Here is a 20,032-nt window from a genome sequence, read left to right on the forward strand (position 1 = left end):
AACCAATAGTAACTGCACATAGTGTGATAAGTGCTGGAGAAAAGTCTATGGAACCAGAGTGGGTTAGTTAAATGGATACTTGTTGAGCATTGATTACGTGTCAAGTATTACACTAGGTACCTGGGATTCAAAGATGAATTAAAACAAAGATTCTGGGTTTATACTCTCATGAAGGAAAAAATACATGAAAAACAGACAGTACAATAATAGATGAAGCAGAAGAAGCACTTAATACCACCATGGCTTATGGGTAGGGGAAAATAAGTTACCAACAGGGAAAGCATCTGGAAAGAGTTAATGCCTAAGCTACTGTATGAGTAACCAATTGGATATGTAAGCATTTTAATAGGCTATGTAAAGATCATGGAAAATAGTGGTACAAGATGATTTAGAAGTTGTATGGGTGACAGATTACAGTGTCTAATCTATCAGTCTGGGAGCTTGGACTTAATCCTATAACTGATAGTGAGACTGTGAAACTTTGTTAAGCTACTGGAAGTAAATAATATTTCATTCTTTGTAGATAATTTACATTAGTGATGCTGCATATGCTGAATCTGAGCACTCCAACTTGGGAGTGAGGTAGACCAGTTGGAAGTCTACTTTAATATTCCAATTAAGAGACAGTTAGGGCCTGTTTCATTTCAGCAATCATTGTAACAGACAAAAAGGAAAGCACCTACTGGAGAAATATTTAGAAGGTCGATTTAATAGAAGCTGGTTAAGATGTTGGCTGTAAGAGGGTAGAGAGGTATAGGATATGCCTGAAACAAATACTTGGTGAATAATGGTGTCAAGATGTGATGTTGGGGGAGAGAGTAGATATTGAAAATGATACTATCAGGGTAAATAAAGGATGTGGATAGAGATTAAAAAGTAAAGGAAACCTGGACTATTTTCATTTTTTGCATGTATCTGTCCAGTTTTCCCAACACTGTTTATTGAATAGACTGTCTTTACCCCATTGTATATTCTTGCCTCCACTGTCATAGATTAATTGACCATCTAGGCATGGGCTCATTTCTGGGGTCTCTATTCTGTTCCATTGATATGTTTTTACGCCAGCACCATGCTGTTTTGATTTCTTTAGCCTTGTAGTATGGTTTGATGTCAGGTATTGTGATACCTCGAACTTTGTTCCTCCTTCTCAAGATTGCTGTGGTTATTTGGTGTCTTTTATCATTCCATATAAATATTAGGATTATTTGTTCTAGTTCTGTGAAAACTGCCATTGGTATTTTGAAAGGGATTGCATTGAATCTATAGGTTGCTTTGGGTAGTACAGTGAAATAAGCAAGACAAGTACCATATGATCTCACTTATATGTGGAATCTAAACAAAATAAATGAACAAACAAAACAGAAACAGCCTCGTAGATACAGAGAATAAACTCTGTAATATAATGGTTGCCAGGTGGTAGGAAGGTTGGGAGCTGGGTGAAAGAGGTGAAGGGATTAAGAAGTACAAACTGGTGGTTACAAAATAGTCATGGGGGTATAAAGTACAGCATAGGGGCTATAGTCAATAATACTGTAATAACTATGTATAGTGCCAGGTGGGTACTAAACTAATGAGGGTATTAATTCATAAACTGTATAAAAGTCTATGTACATCTGAAACTAATATAAAATATATTTATCAACTGTAATTGAAAAACTAAATGGGAAATGAAAAAAGTTATATATATATATATATATATATATATATATATATATATATTTCGTATTAAAATAATGAGAGTAGATAAAATTCCTGGAATAGAGAATAGATCAAGGATGTAAATGGGCTGTGGTTAGAACACTGAGCTAATCTACCAGGGGACAGTAGAGATTAAGTGAGCTGCTTTAGGATTCCTAGAGAGAATAGTTTCATAGAATTAAAGGAAGAACTAAGAGAGTGGAATTCTGAATCTCACAAAGATATTACATCTGAGAGGGCATAGCACAAATGCTTGGGCCACATGGGGAAAAAAGAATGCAATAAGACTTTATAAAAATTATCCAATGGATTTAGTACAGGAGGTAGTTTTTTTGTTTTTGTTTTATTTTGTTTTTTAACTTAAGAAAGATATATTTTGGTAGCAGGGGAGTTTCATGCACTGCTGTGAGTCAAAAAGTGATTAACAGTCAAGCAAATATTGTTAATATTAATGATTAGCAAATATTGCTCACTATATGAACATTTTAATGAGAATGGAAGGGAAATACTGTGTAATTGTCAAAGATACAAATACAGTGAAGGCAAGGATTTCACTGTAGGTTGGAAGAGGGATAATGATGAATATAGGCTGAGGGAAGAAAGCAAGAAATGAAGATGTCAAAAACAGAAGTATAAGAATAAAACTATGGAGAGATCCAAGATGGTGGATAGTTAAACACTGCCTGTGTCCTTCTTTGAACACATTTAAATTATAACTAAATTACAGTCAACCTGGAGAACCATCTTAAGTCTAGCCAAACACAAGCCATATAGCTGAAAATATAAAGAAGAATCCATGTTGAAACAGGTAGGAGGGGTGGAGAGTCAAAATGAACCCCACAGCTGTGTAAGTGAAAATCATGAGGTATATCTTGGCAGCAGAGGTTCCCCCCAGAAGAGAGAGGGAGCCCAGCCCCCCACTATGCTCCCCAGCCCAGAGCACTGATACTAGGAAGAGGAGCCACCAAATCTGGCTGTGGAAAACAGTGGGGATTCTGACCATCCAGGTGGGACAGAAGTCTGCAGGAAACCCAGGCATCCTGTTAAACTGCCCACACACAGGCTCACTCGCTCATAGGCACTCACCTTGGGCTCCAGAGTGGGGACAGTGACTCAGGGGACGTCAGAGGCATACAGGGGGCAGATTGAGGTACGAGGCTTCAGTGAGTGAGCTGGAGGACAGTTGTCATTTTCCCTATATTGTGTCCTTCTTCTGTGCAGCTGGTAGGCAAGCGCCATCTTTCCTGGGCTGAGCCCTCCCCCTATGCTTATGGCCAAATCTGAATCTGATTGGTCTGGTGAGCTCTGCTGCTCCACCCTGGTGATTCACTGAGACCCCACCCCACCCAACTTCCCCAATGCAGAGGCACTTTCTCCAAGAATCGCCAGAACCACACACATTGCACTCTTTCTTGGAAAACTATCAGAGTCTGGAGACCACAGGCATGTGGTGACTGGCCTTAGTGTGCTGTGAGACTTTTGCTGAGTAGCTCCGGGCTCAGCACTGGCACCAAACCAGAGTCTACATTAATTTAATGACCACAACTCTTCCCACTCTAGTGACTTTGAGACCTTGCCTTACCCAACTCATGTACCACATGAACTATAAGTGGTTGAACCTCAAGGGAGCTGGCAGGTAGCAGTAAGTCTCAAGGTGGCCTGGCTTTTTGCAGAGCTACCCCAAGCCCAGTACTGGTGGCAGCTGTCCTGGGTTCACAGCATGGCCTTTCCCTTGTGCCCCCAACTGGCAATGAACAAATGCAGATCACTTTGTAGCTTCTACCAGGTAGTCCCTGACCACTCACAGGCAACATGTAACCTGGGCCTGCACCAGAGCCCCAAGCAAGCGGCCACAGATCCAACAGACTTGGGGATTGGTTTCAGACCAGAGCAGAGCACTGCCCACTTAGCCCCAAAAGTAGTGCACACAAAGGATGGACTCAACAGGCATCAGAGCCCACTGGTGCAAATATATGGCAGCCCATAAGTTGTGGATGGGGCCAATCAGCCTAAGGGTCAATGCTACCCATTGATGTGCCAATAGCAATAAAAGTTCAACTATAACAAGAGGACACACACAATCCATGCAAGGGACACTCCTGGGGCACCTGGAACAGGTGACCAGGGAGACTGGGCTAGGGCCTCACAGGGCATCTATACATAAGGCCACCTGTCTAAGACTAGAAGACATAGAATATCTACCTAATACATAACAACAAACACAGAAAAGCAGCCCAAATGAGGAAACAAAGAAATACATCCCAAATGGAAGAACAGGAGAAAACTCCAGAAACAGAACTAAATGAAATAGAGGCAAGCAACCTACCAGAGACAGAGTTCAAAACAATGGTTACAAGGATGCTCAAAGAACTCAGTGAGAACTTCAACAGAAAGATAGCAAGCATAAAAAAGGACACAGAAACCATAAAAAAGAACTAATTAAAAGGGAAGAATACAATAACTGAAATGAAGACTGCACTAGAAGCAATCACCAGCAGGCTAGATGAAGCAGAGAAGCGAATCAGTGATTTGGAAGGCAAGGTAGCAGAAAACACACAAGTGGAACAGAATAAAGAAAAAAAATACAAACATATAAGGATGTTTAAGAGACATCCAGGACAACAGCAAGCATAACAACATGCGCATCATAGGAGTACCAGAAGGAGAAGAGAGAAAGCAAGGGTTTGAGAATGTATTTGAAGAAATAATGACTGAAACTTTCCTAACCTGGAGAAGGAAATAGATATACAAGTCCAGGAAGCACAGAGAGTCCCAAACAAGCTGAACCCAAACAGGCCCACACAAAGACACATTATAATTAAAATGGCAAAGGTTAAAGGCAAAGAGAGGATCCTAGAAGCAGCATAAGAAAGGAAACTAGAGCCCCCATGAGATTGTCAGCTGAGGTTTCAACAGAAACTTTGCAGGCCAGAAGGGATTGGCACAACATATTCAATGTGATGGAAAGTGAGGACCTACAACCAAGATTACTCTACCCAGCAAGACTATCATTTAAAACCGAAGGACAAAGAAATACCTCCCCAGACAAAAAAAAGCTAAAAAATTTCACAGCCACCAGGAATGTTAGAGGGACTTCTTTAAGATGAAAAAAAAATCAGAACTATGAATAATAAGATGGCAATAGCTACATACAAGTTGTGAGCACAAAATATGGTGAATGTTTAAATAAAAAAATTGTTACAGTAAGACACATTGCCAGTAATCATACTTAAAATACTCCCCCAAGCTGCTTCAGAAAGTGGCAAGAATGATGGGATAAGTGTGATTGTAGTGAGGGGGAGTATTTTGAGGGGGATTATGGCAATTTATCTTTTACTGCAATAATTTTTTTTTAATTTAAACATTCACTGTAGATTTTTATCACACCTCATACCTACCAACAATTACTTTCAATGTAGATGGGTTAAATGCTCCAATCAAAAGACATATGAGGGCTGAATGAATAATAAAACAAGACCGTTACATATGCTGCCTACAAAAGACTCACTTAAGATTAAAAAACACACACAGATGGAAAGTAAAGAGATGCAAAAAGATATTTTGTGAAAATGAAAATGAAAATACAAAAAAAGCTGGAGCGGCCATACTTATACCAGACAAAATAGAATTTAAAACAAAGGCTATAACAAGAGACAAAGAAGGACCCAGTAATCCCACTTCTGGGTATTTATCCAAAGAAACCCAAAACACTACTTCAAGGGGACATGTACATCCATATGTTCACTGCAGCACTGTTTACAATGGCAAAGATGTGGAGACAGCCTGGGTGTCATTCGATGGATGAATGGATAAAGAGGAGGTGGTACATATATACAGTGGAATATTGCTTGGCCAGAGAAGGGAATGCGTTCTTGCCATCTGCGGCAGCATGGGGTATTGTGCTGAGTGGAGTATGTCAGGCAGAGAAAGGCTGATACAATGTGATTTTGTTTGTATGTGGAATCTAAACACCAAAATAAACAAAACAGAAACAAACAAATGAAAGAATAAAACTGTGGCTACAACAAGGTAAAGGGGGTTAAGACCAACAGTACAGATAGAGATGTTGGCCTTGAACAGGAAATTCCACTTACCCGTTTAAGTTAGAGAGGGAGGAAAGCTGTTTGCAGATATTGTAATTATAGAATTCATGTGTTTGGCAAAAACATGTTATGTCTTCTTTTCTCCTTCCAAAGTGAGTAAGCTATAGTATAATGAAAATTAAGGTTTCTTTCTGAGTTTATTTGTTTGGGATTTATTCTGATGACTTACTTAAAAGATACATGCTTTAAAGAATTATAGTCTGTTATCTGCCATTAACTTTTTGAATATTGCTTTCCCATTTTCTCCTTTATTTCTCATTCTATTCTTCATAGTTCTTAATAGTTCTCTGTTTCTTGCCTCCCTTTCTCTCTGTGTTGCATTCTGGGTTCCTCTTTGTAGTTTTAACTGCACACATTTTTTTTCCCCCAGCTGTATTTGCTGTTTAATTACTAAAATCTTGAATTCAAATGAATCCAGTTTTAATTATTTATAAGTTTTGGTGAGTTCTTTTTCACACCTGCCTGAACTGTTTTGGATAGTGTTCTATTAGTTGGTTGTTGTTTTTTTTTCTTTCAACCATTTTAAACTTATTTAGGTAGACTTTATTAATTCTATTATTTGAAATTATTATGAGGTTAAATATATTGCTGGCTATTTCTGATAACTATCACTTATGTTAAATTTTCCTTATTGCTTTATAATTGTGTTAGCTCATCTTCAAAAGCTTTACTTTATCTGAGAGAATTTTGTGAGGCCTGAGTCAATTTATTGCTGTAGAGATTATTTATTAAAGGAGGCTCCCTTTTTTTTTTAAACAATAAATTGTTGGTTAGGGTCTTCCAAGATCACCTAGATCAGCGGTTCTCAACCTGTGGGTCGTGACCCCTTTGGGGGTCAAACGACCCTTTCACAGCGGTCACCTCAGACCATCGGAAAACAAAAAAGATATTTACATTACGATTCATAACAGTAGCAAAATTACAGTTATAGAGTAGCAACGAAAATAATTTTATGGTTGGGGGTCACCACAACATGAGGAACTGTATTAAGGGGTCGCGGCGTTAGGAAGGTTGAGAACCACTACACTAGATGGTATAAATGAAAACAGCAAGCTAGTGTGGAAAGGAGCCAGACCACGTGCTTCGCCCCTTCTTTTTCCCTCACCCAGGCCCCTGGCTTAGACAGGCACGCTTTGTCTCCGCCTTCACTTGTAGGTATATTTTTTCAGTTCTGCCCATTCAAATGCCCTTACTTTATCCACCTTCCTCACTTGCACACATCCATGGCCCGTGACCTATGTTTGAAGACATTAAAACTTAATTCCCCTGTTTACTAAGTTCAACAAGGTCACTCCTCCATCCGTATTTTCAAAGCAGCCAAATATCAGCTGGAAATTTAGTTTGCAGTTGTTCAGTTACTTTCCTTGCCTTGGCTCCTGCGGATTTCCTTTACTTTCCCATAAGCACAAATCTGCATTTAAAGGATGTATGTCCAATTCATACTCCATTTATAAGTGTTTGATAGCAAAAGACCTTTTACATTCTCTGTTATCAACATTGCGGGAAATGTAAATTCTCATTACTTTTCTGTCTGTATTCTCATTTTAGGCATCTCATCCTGTCCCATTGTTTAATTTTATGAATCCAAATTTGTGTCCAGTATCATCCGCATCTCTGTGCCATAGACTTATGCATCTAATTTTTACTTTTCATTTCCATTTGAAGAGCTGATAAAAATCTGACATTTAATATGGCCCAAAGAGACACACTTATATCTTCTTTGCCAAGATCCCCCTCATAACTTCTTCCAGCCCTTGTTATCTCAGCAAGTAGCCTGACCATTTTTCTTTTCCTCACATCTTATATCCATCTATCAAAAGATCCTGTTGGCACTTCCTTGAAAATATATTTGAAAATCAGCTATTACCATTTCTACTGCAAAATCCTTGATCTATGTCATCATTATAATTTTTTCTGAATCACCATAAAAGCTATTCTTACATGCACCAAAGTCCATCTTTCACTAAGCTGCCCAACAGATCTTTCTAAAATGTAAGATGCTTTAAATAGATTAAATGCTTTAATCCATGTGACTTTATCACAGCCTACTTACAGGCAAGCAGTGTCTGAGCCCTGTCGGCCTTGCCAACATTTGTCTCCCTCAATTACTCTACTCAAACACAATTTTCCTAAAACGCTGGCCTCCATTCTGATTCCAAAACGCCAAATTTCTATCTATATCAGGGCTTTCGTATGTTCTATTCCTTCTAATTGGAATGTTCTTCCCAAGACCAGCTCAAGGCTGACACATTCTTCATTCAGGTCTCCACTCAAATGTCACCTTCTTAGAGATAGATGTCCCTAAAGGTCCTTGCTAAAGTAAAGCTCCCAATCCTCCCCTGGCCCCATCACTCTCTAGCTCATAATCAATTTCATCTTCCTCACAAGAGTATCAGTAACTGAATTTTAAACAATCATTTATTATTTCACATGTTCATTATTATTTAGGAGAATGCAAACTTAAACGATATCCCTAGCACTTAAAACAGTAGTTCACACAAAGCCAGTGCTCAGGACACACATGCACACACACGCACACACACATATAATCTCACACACACTCACAAACATACATTTGCTTTTTAGGTCTAGGTTTTAAATATAAACTTTGATTATAAAGTTAGTCATAAGCATAAAGTTACAATATTAGTTTATTAGTTATAATTATAAAATTATAAAACTGCTGTTTGCATGGAGTAAAAAAGATATATGAAGTTATTTCTGACATTAACTACTAAATGATAAAAAAATTGATTTTTATATTATTTTCTGTATCTCATATAATACAATTTATAGATAGTGTGCTAAAAAATGAATATTTTCTACTAAAAATGTTATTCAACAAATATTTAATGCACATCAAGAATGTGTTAGTTACGAGATTAGTCCTGAGGATCTAAAAATGCGGGAAAATATGCATAGGTCCTACTTGCAAGCAGTCATAAGGTACTGGGTATGCAGCCATGCAAAAAGTGTGCATTTTATTGTTTTTATTTTATGCATAAAAATTACTAATGCTATACTATCTCCAAGAGGAAAAACAATGAAATAAATATGAGACCTTCACAGAAGGTAGAGAGAGTACTTACAGAAAACCACAGAAATGAATGGCAAATATCACACATAATCAGTAATGGCTAAAATGACCAGCATCATTAGAATCTCCTGCTACCTAGTGAGGAGTATAAATGTCTAACTATTATGTCACTTTGTACACCTGAAACTAATAAAAATAAATAAATACATAAATTAATTAATTAATTAAAATTTAAAATCACAGATTGCTTAAACACATATCATTGATTTCATTTTTCAGAGTGTTTCCTAAAAAGTAAAGAAACTCAGGTTGAGCTGCATCCAAAAGGATAATCTGAACTTCTTTTTCACTCAAAAATACAACACTGATTTTCCATATTAGTCAAAGTACTGTGATCACTCTCCAACTGTTTTCTTAGAATTAAATGTCAAGCAAGTATTGAATTTGTAAATTTTAAATAAATAATTTAAAAATTTAAAAAAAAATTCTCCTGCTACCTAAAGCCTTTCCTGGCTTTTTTCTTATACTTCTTAGGCCACTAGTAAAATATAGTTTCCATAATAACTATTTGTTTTCTTGGAGACTCATTGAAGGGAGAGACTTTCATAAATACCGGCTATATAGCAACTTTAGCACCTACTTCAATGTCTGCATGTAATGTGAATTCAATAAAATATTAATAAATTATCGAATGCATTTTACATTGAATTAAATTAACAATTTATGTAATTTAATGCTTTTAAATATAATACTTTATTGAATTAGGATCTTTACACAGAGTAGTATGCAAATCAAAGAGTACAGCTTGTTACATTTTCACTGTGAATGTACAAGTAACAGCCTCATTCAGATAAAAAAAAAAATTGAACAATGCCATCAGAAGCCCCTAGTGTGTGCTCTCAGTTACTACCACCCAGTTAGAGCTGCAATCCTGACTTCTATCAGCATCACGAAGTTTTGTTTATTTTAAAACAGGATCATACAGTGTACACTGTTATTGTGTCATCTTTTACTCAATAATATGATTATGTGATTCATCCAAGTTGTTCTACATAGCTGAAATCTGTTCATTCTCATTGTTTTCTTTGTATAAATATCTTACAATTTATTTATCCATTGTATTCTTCATGTTCATTTAGGTATTTTCCAGTTTGTGACTATTAAATGAAAGCTGCTATGAACACTCTCATAAGTGATTTTGATGAACGTTTGCATGGTTTATTACTATTGAATATATACCTAGGCACAGATGTATTTAACTCATTATTGGGTTGCTGGAAAAGTCATGACACATTTTTGCAACAAAAAACACAGAAAAAAATATGCCATGACTTTTCTGACAACCCAATAGGTAGTGCTAAAGTATTTTCTACCAAATTGCACTCCTACTAGCAAGCAGTGTGCAAGAGTTCCAGTTGCTCTAACTTCCTGGCCATCACCTAACATATCAACAGTCTTCGCATTTTAGCCATTCTGATGGATATATACTGGTATTTCGGTGTTGGTTTAGTTTACTTTCCCTGAGAATTCAAGCACCCTTTTATTATTATTGTACATTTGGATATCCTCCTTTGCAAAATGACTGTTCAAGTCTTTTCCCCCTTTTTGTTGGATTATTTTTTGTTTATTTTTATTTTATTATGCTATTATTTTATGTAGTTATATTTATTGTATGATTATCTATATTTATATTTATTTATGATTATACTTAATGTTGATTTAATGGTGTGTTGATTTATCTCCTCAGATACAGGTATTACATATATATTTATCAGTCTGTGTTTTGCCTTTTCACTGACTTAATGGTGTCTTTAGTCATCATTTGTTAAAAAATTTATAATGGTGCTTATTTTCCTGTTTAAGAAAGCCTTGCCTTACCCATATTTAGTAAGATATTTTCCTATGTTTTCTGTTAGGCTTTTCATTGTTTTAACTTTCAGATTTACAACTATACTCCATAAACATTGATATTTGTATGTAGTGATAGGTAGGGGTAAGTATTTATTATTTTTATATGCTATTTAAAGGCCACTTGTTCTGCACTGCACTGCAGTGGCATCTTGTCACAAATCAAGTGAATGTACATGTATGGGTCTAATTCTGGGCTCTCTATTCAGTTTATTGGTCTATTTATCTATCCTTATAACAACAGTAAGTTATCTTATGCTTTATTATAATTTTTGAAAAATGGGAAGTTCTCAAAATTATTTCTTCTTTAAGATTGTCTGGAATATTTTTGCTTCTTTGATTTTCCATATACACTTAGAAACAACTTGCAGCTTACACACACACACACGTATATAAACACAAAATATGCTTAGAATTTGGTTGAGATTGCATGAATGTATCTTCACAATATTGGGCATTCTGATTCATGGTGAAGACATGTACTCCCCCTCCCCAATGATCTGCATCTTCTTTAATTTGTCTCAATAATATTTTACAGGCTTTTATGTAAAGTTATCATACATTTATTTGCTAGATTTAGTCACTAGATTTCATATTTTAAAATTATACTGTAAGAGGTATCTTTTAAAATTTTATTTCTATCTAATTGCTGTTAGTATCTGGTCATGTTTCATTTATCTAGCTGTCTATACTTTGGAGAGTATTACAGAGTTTAATAATTATGTAAGCTTTTTGATGTTTAAATATATCATAGAGTGGTATTATCACAAATCATTTTAAAATTATTTTGGTACATTTCACCTGATAATAAGTTTATTAAGTTATAAAATAATACTACATTAGGATTTTAGTTACAATCACAATAAAAATTATAATTTATTTTGTTAGAACTTGTCTTTTTCTCATTATTGCTTGATATTCAAAAGTTTGATATGCCCCTGTATTTATTCATTTAAAAAATATATTTATCCAAGACTTACTAAAAAGCTATAGTAATCAAGACAGTAGGGTATTTAATGAAAGAATATGAGTAGACAAGTAGATCAGTACAACAGAATGGGGAGCCCAGAAATAGACCTATAGAAAAATAGTTGAATGATATTTGACTAAGACGCAAAGGCAACACAGCAGAGCAGAGCTTTTTCAACAAATAGTACTGGGAACAACTAGACATCCAATGCAAAAAAAGAATTAGGCTAGATTCAGACCTTACACCTTTTATAAAAATAACTCAAAATGGATTTTAGATCCAAATGTAAAATGCAAAATAAAACACAAAACTATAACACTCCTAGAAGATAACGTAGGAGAAAACCTAGATGACTTTGGGTATGGTAATGATTTTACAGACACAATAGCAAAAGCAAATCCGTGAGAGAAATAATTTACAAGAGGACTTCATTAAAATTAAAAACTTTGGCTCTGTGAAAGCCAATGTCAAGAGAATAAAAAGACAAGCCACAAACTGGAATAAAATATTTACAAAAGACACATCTGATAAAGGGCTGTTATCCAAAATATACAAATAACTCTGAAAACTCAACAGTAAGAAAACAAACAAACTGATTTTTAAAAAAATGATCAAAGACCTCAACAGATACCTCATGAAAGAAGATATATACAGTGGAAAATAAGCATATGAAAATATGTTCCACATCATGTCATTAAGGAAATGTGAATTAAAACAACAAAATATCATGACATCGCAATGGCCAAAACTTTGCACACATACACCAAATACTGGCAAAGATGTGGATCAATGAGCACTCTCATTCATTGTTAGTGGGAATGAAAAATGGTACAGCCATGATGGAATATAGTTTGGTGGTTTCCTACAAAACTAAACATAGTTTTATCATATGATACAACAATCATGTTCCTTGGTATTTACCCAAATGAGTTGAAGACTTTTGTTCACATAAAAACCTGCATACGGATATTTACAGAGGCTTTATTTATAACTGCCAAAGCTTGGAAGCAACCAAGATGACCTTCAGTAGGTGAATGGATAAATAAACTGTGGTATATCCAGATATGGAATATTCAGCGCTACACAGAAATGAACTACCAAGCCATGAAAACATGGAGGAAACTTACATGCATATTAGTAAGTGAAAAAAGCCAATCTGAAAAGGTTACAGACTGTATGATTCCAACTATATGACATTGTGGAAAAGGCAAAACTATGGAGACATAAAGATCAATGGTGCCAAACTTTGAAAAGGGGGACGACGGAATGAGTAGACACAGCACAGAGGATTTTTAGGGCAGTGAAAATACTCTGTATGACAGCATTGTGGTGAATACATGTTATCACACATTTGTCCAAACCCCTCAGAATGTACAACACCAAGAGTGAACCCTAATGCAAGCTATGGACTTTGGGTGATTATGATGTGTTAATGTAGGTTCATCAATTATAACAAATATACCACTACGGTGATAAATGTTAATAATAGAGGAGATTAAGCATGTGTGGAGACAGGGAGTTTATGGGAAATCTCTGTACATTCCCCTTAATTTTGCTCTTAAAAAAAATAAAGCCTTAATAAAACTCATCATTTGGTATACCTTAAATATCAGGCATTTAAAAAAATGGATACACATTTTAAGAGATGTTATCTATGCTAAAGCAGTAGTTCACCATAATCAGAAGTGTCTGGACGCTGATGGTAACCACTTTGAGCACCTCTTGTAATTGCAGAAGTCAAACGTGACTTGTATTCATCTTTTGTTATTGGTATATATTGAGTATTATAATTTTAATACAGTTTTTTCCTTTCTTAAAATGTGTATACAGTTTTTTGGCACCCTCTGTATATCTATTTTTTTACTTTTCAAATACACTTTGGTAAACTGAAAACATTTTTAAAATGAATTTTAATAAATTTCAATCATATTTGGTGTTTTCCTCAGAGAAATCTCCTATTTCATATTTGTGTCCTTTTGCTGAATTTAGGTTTCATTTTCTAACAAATGAGATTTTTTTCCCCTTATACTTTCTAAGTACATAATTGTGATTTTCATGACCAACAAAGCTCTCTTTTTAGGGGATAGAGTCCAAAAAAGGCCATTAATTATATTTTTTTAATCTTCCCTATCAGATAGTGGAGGAACTTTACATTATATTGATATATGGCTTAGTGTTATAATTTATCCCATAAAACTTCTATTTCATAAAAATTTAATTTCTAACAAACACAGGAAGTGCTAAACATGAAAATGCTAGCCAATTTAACATACTTCTGCATTTAGCACCTAACATCTATCTCCATGTACATCTTTCCTCAATTGCAGACCCATAAATCAAAGTGTCATCTAGAAATTTATACTTGAATCATGCCATACACAATTCCAAATCAAACATATCAACATCTTTTTTCCAACCTTTTTTCCCACCTCCATACATTTCTCATTTAATATCTGGAACTACGTTTAAACCAAGAACTCAAACCTGAATTCAGGGCCAGCCGAGTGGCTCAGCTGGTTAAGAGCTCGCTCAAGAGTGTGAGCTCTGAGCAACAGCGGTTCGAGTCCCAGCCCAAGCTGAGCAGCTGCTGAGTTGCCAACAGGTGGCAGGATGGCTCAGCTAAAAAAAAAAAAAAAACCCAAAAAACAAAAAAAAAACCCTGAATTCATCCGATTACCACAAAAGTGGTGTTTCAAAAAGAGAAATCTAAAAATAAACTCAATATCGAATAAAGGCTTAAATGTTAAGACCTGAAATCCTAAAACTCCTAGAAGAAAACATAGGCAGTAAACTCTCTAACATTGCTACTAGTAATATTTGTTTCTAATATATCTCCTCAGGCAAGGGAAACAAAAGAAAAAACAAAACAAAAAACAAATGGAAGACCGCATCATACTAAAAAATTTTTGCACAGCAAAGGAAATGACCAACAAAAGGAAAAGACAGCCTACTGAATGGGAGAAGATATTTGCCAGTGATACATCTGATAAGGGGTTACAGTACTTATAAAGAACTCATACCACTCACCACCAAATAAGTAAACAATCCTATTTAGAAATGGGTGAGGACCTGAATAGACATTTCTCCAAAGAGGACATACAGATGGCCAATAGACATATGAAAAGGTGCTCAAAGTCACTAATTACCAGGGAAACGCAAATTAAAACCACAATGAGATATCACGTCACACCTGTCAGAATGGTTATCATCAATAAATCAACAAACAACAAGTGCTGGCGAGGATGTGGAGAAAAGGGAACCCCATGCACTGTTGGTGTGATTGCCAATTGGTGCAGCCACTGTGGAAAATAGTATGGAGGTTCCTCAAAAAATTAAAAATAGAACTACTTTATGACCCAGCAATTCCATGTCTGGGTATTTATCCAAACAAATAGTATATGCAACTTAAGTGCCCATCAATAGACAACTGGATAAAGAAGATGTGGTACATTTATACAATGCAATATTACTCGGCCATTAAAAAAAAATGAAATCTTACAATTTTCGATAACACGGATGGACCTAGAGGGTATTATGCTAAGTGAAATTAAGTCAGACAGAGAGAGACAAATATCATATTATCTCATTTTATCTGATATCTAGCAAGCAAAATAAACAAAAAAAGTAAAAAGAAATACAGGCTTATAGATACAGAGAACAAACTGATGGTTGCCACCTGGAAGGGAGGTTGAAGGGCTAGGTGAAAAAGGTGAAGGGATTAAAAAATACAAATTGGTAGTTACAAAATCATCAGAGGGATCTAAAGTGCAGCATAGAGAATATAGTTAACAATATTGTAACAGCTATGTATAGTGCTGGGTGGGTACTAGATTAATTGGGAGATCACTTCGTAAATTATATAAATGTCTAACCATTATGCTGTACACTTGAAACTAACTTAAAATAATATTTAATGTCAGCTATAATTGAGAAAAATGAAAAAAGCAATAGTAAAAAATAAATAAAATGAAATAGTATATGCATATGACTGTATCTGCATATATATTAAATAATGGCACAGACAAAAAAAAAAAGAAATCTGATGATGCAGTCTTTATTGGATTTCCATAGTCTTCAGCAGAGTCTAAACCCCTTAAAATAAATCATTATCTGACACTTAGTTCCTTACCCTCAACGTCTGTTCTTGCCTGCCTATCAAATAAAAAATCAAGCGCATGTACACACACACACACACACACACACACACACACACACACACACAGGCACACAAATCAGGTCAAACATTTGCTCTAAGCTCCAGGCACACAGCCAAAAGTGTAGCTCTGTGAATTCACTACAGTCTTACCTGTGCCCTAAGAGAACTGCAATTTTAACGTTAAGCCTACTATTTGGGATGGATTAATATTGTATTAATATGCCAAGCATATTTGATCATTCACTAAATGTCAGTTAAACTAAAGTCAGATTAAATTGCAAAAAAAATAAGATAACCTGAATCTGAATATAGAAAGTCAGGTTTCAAATGCCACCTGTGCTGGCTGTGGGACTTTAGAAAAACTACTTTTACTCTCTGAATCCTAAGTTATTTATTTCTTCCTTGGAAGCACATAAGAATCTTTTAGAAAAAGTAGAATTCAAGAGAGAATGTATAAATATCCAACCTCTTTAGTAATCAAAGATATGGAGTTTGAAACAATATTAAGAATATTGATCCGAGTGAGTATAAAACTCCTTATAAAATCATCTCTTCATTATGTTTATTTTTGTAAAGGGATTCAGAGTGATTATAGAGTAATGTTTGAAGGCTGCCCGAGTGGCTCAGTTGGTTAAGAGCGTGAGCTCTGAGCAACAGGTCACCAGTTCAAGTCCCACATGGGCCAGTGAGCTGCACCCAAGCTGAGCTGCTGCTTAGCTGCCAACAGGTGGCAGGATGGCTCAGTTGGTGACAGCATATGCTCCTAACAACAAGGTTACCAGCTCGGCTCCCACATGGGCAGGTGGGTTACGCGCACCCGCAACTAAGATTGAACACAGCACTTTGAGCTGAGCAGCCCCGAGCTGCCATGGGGCGGCTAGATGGCGACCGGATGGCCACTGGACTTGGAGCTGAGCTAGCTGCACCTTCCACAACTAAGATTGAAGGACAACAACTTGGCTGTTCCCCTTCCCAATTCCCCAATAAAAAAAATTTTTTTAAAGGAATGTTTGAAACAGAAACAAGCAAAATTAAAGCTAATGATAAACACAAACACCACCACATCATCCCAGGAACACAAAAATGAAGAGGTATGTTATATTTAACATATTAGGTATGCAATATTAGAAGAAAAATTCTATTTGCAGAATTACCTGTCACTGATTGAACCTGTTATGGTTTCAGTATCAATTTTCATTCTTTTATTTTCATCCATCAGTTGAGAATATGCTATCGAAATATCTGAATAATTTCTTGCGATATTAGAAAGTTCCATATCCCATGATTTTTTCTTTAAGAAAAGAATAAAATAATCATTTATACATGTTTATGTATCTCAAAAATATACAAAAAAATTATTTTAGTTGCATGAGTTAATGTTTGGAAATAGAAACTAGAACTCTAAGTGGGAAGTAAGGAAAGGCCAACTTACTGTAGCATAAAAATTATTAAATGCTTCCAGATATTTATTTTGAAAACTTTTTTTCTTCCCGACTAGGTCATCATAAACTCTTTTCAATTCATCTACCTAAGAAAAAATACACACAAAGTGTAAATGAATTGTAGAGGATTACATTATTTTGTTAAGAAATAGATTATATTTCATTTTATGCAGCTACCATAAGTTAATAAATATTGATTAAAATAGTATAAGATAACACCTGAGAGGCTATTTTCATTCATGAAAACTGATATAAGATTCCAAATAAAAGATAGCAAATTAAGTCTAACAGAGCTCAAACGAATACATGATCAAAATAAAATAAAATGCATTTAGTTATGTTGTAAGAATTGATAAAAATTAGAAAAACTTAAATCATAATACATCACATCAACAAATTAAAGGAGAAAATAACATGAATATGGCCAACACTTCACACAACAGCTATTTGATATACTCATATTCACTATCTAGTTTCCATAATTTTAAAACTACTACAAGAACACTACCAAATATAAAGAACAAACAGAAAATATAAAAATGAATCATAAAATGCTAAATGCATGTCCACTGAGCTGAACAATTGAGAATGGATTATTTTTTATTAGTAATATTATTAATTATGTTTTGTGAAAATTTAGCTAAATGCAATTGGATAATGAACCCAAATGTTACTATTATAATATTGAATATGAATATGTTATATGTCTCCAAATTTAGATTTTATGATTGAATATCTAGTAAAACAGAAGATTCGATGTAAAACTACAATAAATGATTTTTGGTAAAATGGCATATATAACCATTTGGAATATAGTCACTATTGTCTATAAGAGAAATAATCTATTAAAAAGCATAGTGATAATACTTACAAACCTGTGTCATAAGTTATAAAATATTTTGGAATAAATTCAACACAAAAGGGAGAACTTATACAAAACAAACACAAATTCTTATTTAAAAGCTTAAATCAAGACCCACATAAAAAGAATGATATGTGCATTTAATAAAAATACAATGTCAGTTAACCCAAAATTAATATAAAGTATAATAAAAAGTATTCTCTTTGAAACTGCATGAAACAAAGTTAGTATGGAAAAAAGATATTTGAGAGTAACCAAGAGGTATACGAAAAATAAGGACAATGTTGGAAAATTGCTACCAGATAGTAAAACATCCTATAATACCATTATAATAAAGCACTATTTCTTTTTAGCATTGTAATAAGATTAGAGGGGGGAAAATAGAGCCCAGAAATAGATCTGAATTAACATTTTTAAAAATGTATTTGAAGTCAGTGAGAGAGAAATCATTTACTCTAATTAACAGGACTTATTCATGTAGAATTTCTGTTAAAAAAAAATAAATAAAGTGGTTTCTGTAGTTCACATCTAACTCACTTTATAACAAAAAGTAAATTTCAGATGAATAAAAATCTAAATGTAAACACAAAAGAATACAAATTATTAAAATGAGTTTATTTGTATAATTTTAGACAAAAGGAGAATGTCACCTTGTACAGTAAACCAAGAAGATCCGTTGACATGTTTGACAGTATATTTTGTAATAAACAAGATTGAAGAGAAAATAAGACTGTTAAAAATGTGAAATAAAAGCCCAACATTCAAACATTTTAAGATACAGTCCTAGTGAAGAGCGTCAGTGAAAATGCAGAGTAAAAACATCTGAAAACTCTCCTCATAAAGGTAATGAGAAAACTGGTCAAAAAAATGTCAAAATTAGCTTTCTCAGAACTCGAGATTAAAGGCTTGCATCAATCTGAGGAGTACATAGTCAAGAAAAACAGTCTAATCATAGTAAAAGTAAGAGCTTCGTGGTGTTTTTACGTGTCCTAATTCCTCCCTCTTTTGGTCCATGATAGCCTTGAAGAACAACATCTTATATTGTGGAGAATACCAGTAGTTGTGCAGCCACCAGAGGGAACAGAACAGAACTGGAATGCCTTCAAAGCCTCATTCTATGATAACTATCATTATTTGACCTGTCTTGGTGTTTTTTTGTTTTTGTTTTTGTTTTGGAGATGGCACTTACAAAAATGTCTGTATTTGACTTTCTACAGAGCTCACAAAAAGTCTCCTCAAAAAAGTTTTTCCTCAAGCCACGATTATAAAAAAAAAAAAAAAATCACAGGCAATTGATTAATTTTGTAGCCACCTTTGTGGATAAATAACACTTGGGAAAAACAATAAACTAACCAACAAACATAAAAAACAAAAGCTTTTGAAGAGAACAAAATAGTGACTTTGTAAAGCTCCAACATATTCCTGGGAATCTAGTAGGCTGCAAATGCCCAGAGATATGTGAAAGTCCAGGTTTGATCACATGCTCTGATAATACCTGAGGAATCCTTTAAGCTCTCACCTCTGGCAAACCCTGAGACTCTATGAAAACAGAAAGTGAAAACAAAGGCAGAGTTGACAAACTGCCCAGATGAGTGTTGAGGATGTGCCTAAACAAGCACACAAAGCTCCTTGGCAAGCAAGGAGACTTATTGTTTCCAGATTTTTAAGGATCAATGTCTAATCATTAACAGACCACTAAGATAACTGAGAAGAATCTTCAGTGGTTACACATGCCATAGAAAACAGATTTTAGGGCCTGCCGAGTGGCGCGTTGGTTAAGAGCTGGCTTGGGACGCCAGAGGGCCCCGGTTCAGATCCCACATATGAGGGCCAGTGACACTGCCCTCCACAGCTAA

The 20,032-nt window shown here is 35.0% G+C and overlaps 1 protein-coding gene across 1 annotated transcript in view; it reads right to left on the reverse strand.

The window, feature by feature from the left end:
* Positions 1-20,032, reverse strand: part of CCDC178 (coiled-coil domain containing 178) — a 342,837-nt gene that overhangs the window by 270,403 nt on the left and 52,402 nt on the right. The window contains exons 10-11 of the mRNA XM_019652065.1: positions 17,305-17,400; positions 17,027-17,163 (exon numbers count right to left, since the gene is read on the reverse strand). Of these exons, the coding sequence (XP_019507610.1) occupies positions 17,027-17,163; positions 17,305-17,400 (233 nt within the window). The remainder of the gene's footprint in view (positions 1-17,026; positions 17,164-17,304; positions 17,401-20,032) is intronic.

The sequence above is a fragment of the Hipposideros armiger genome, unplaced genomic scaffold (assembly GCF_001890085.2).
Source record: "Hipposideros armiger isolate ML-2016 unplaced genomic scaffold, ASM189008v1 scaffold_173, whole genome shotgun sequence".
Taxonomy (NCBI): domain Eukaryota; kingdom Metazoa; phylum Chordata; class Mammalia; order Chiroptera; family Hipposideridae; genus Hipposideros; species Hipposideros armiger.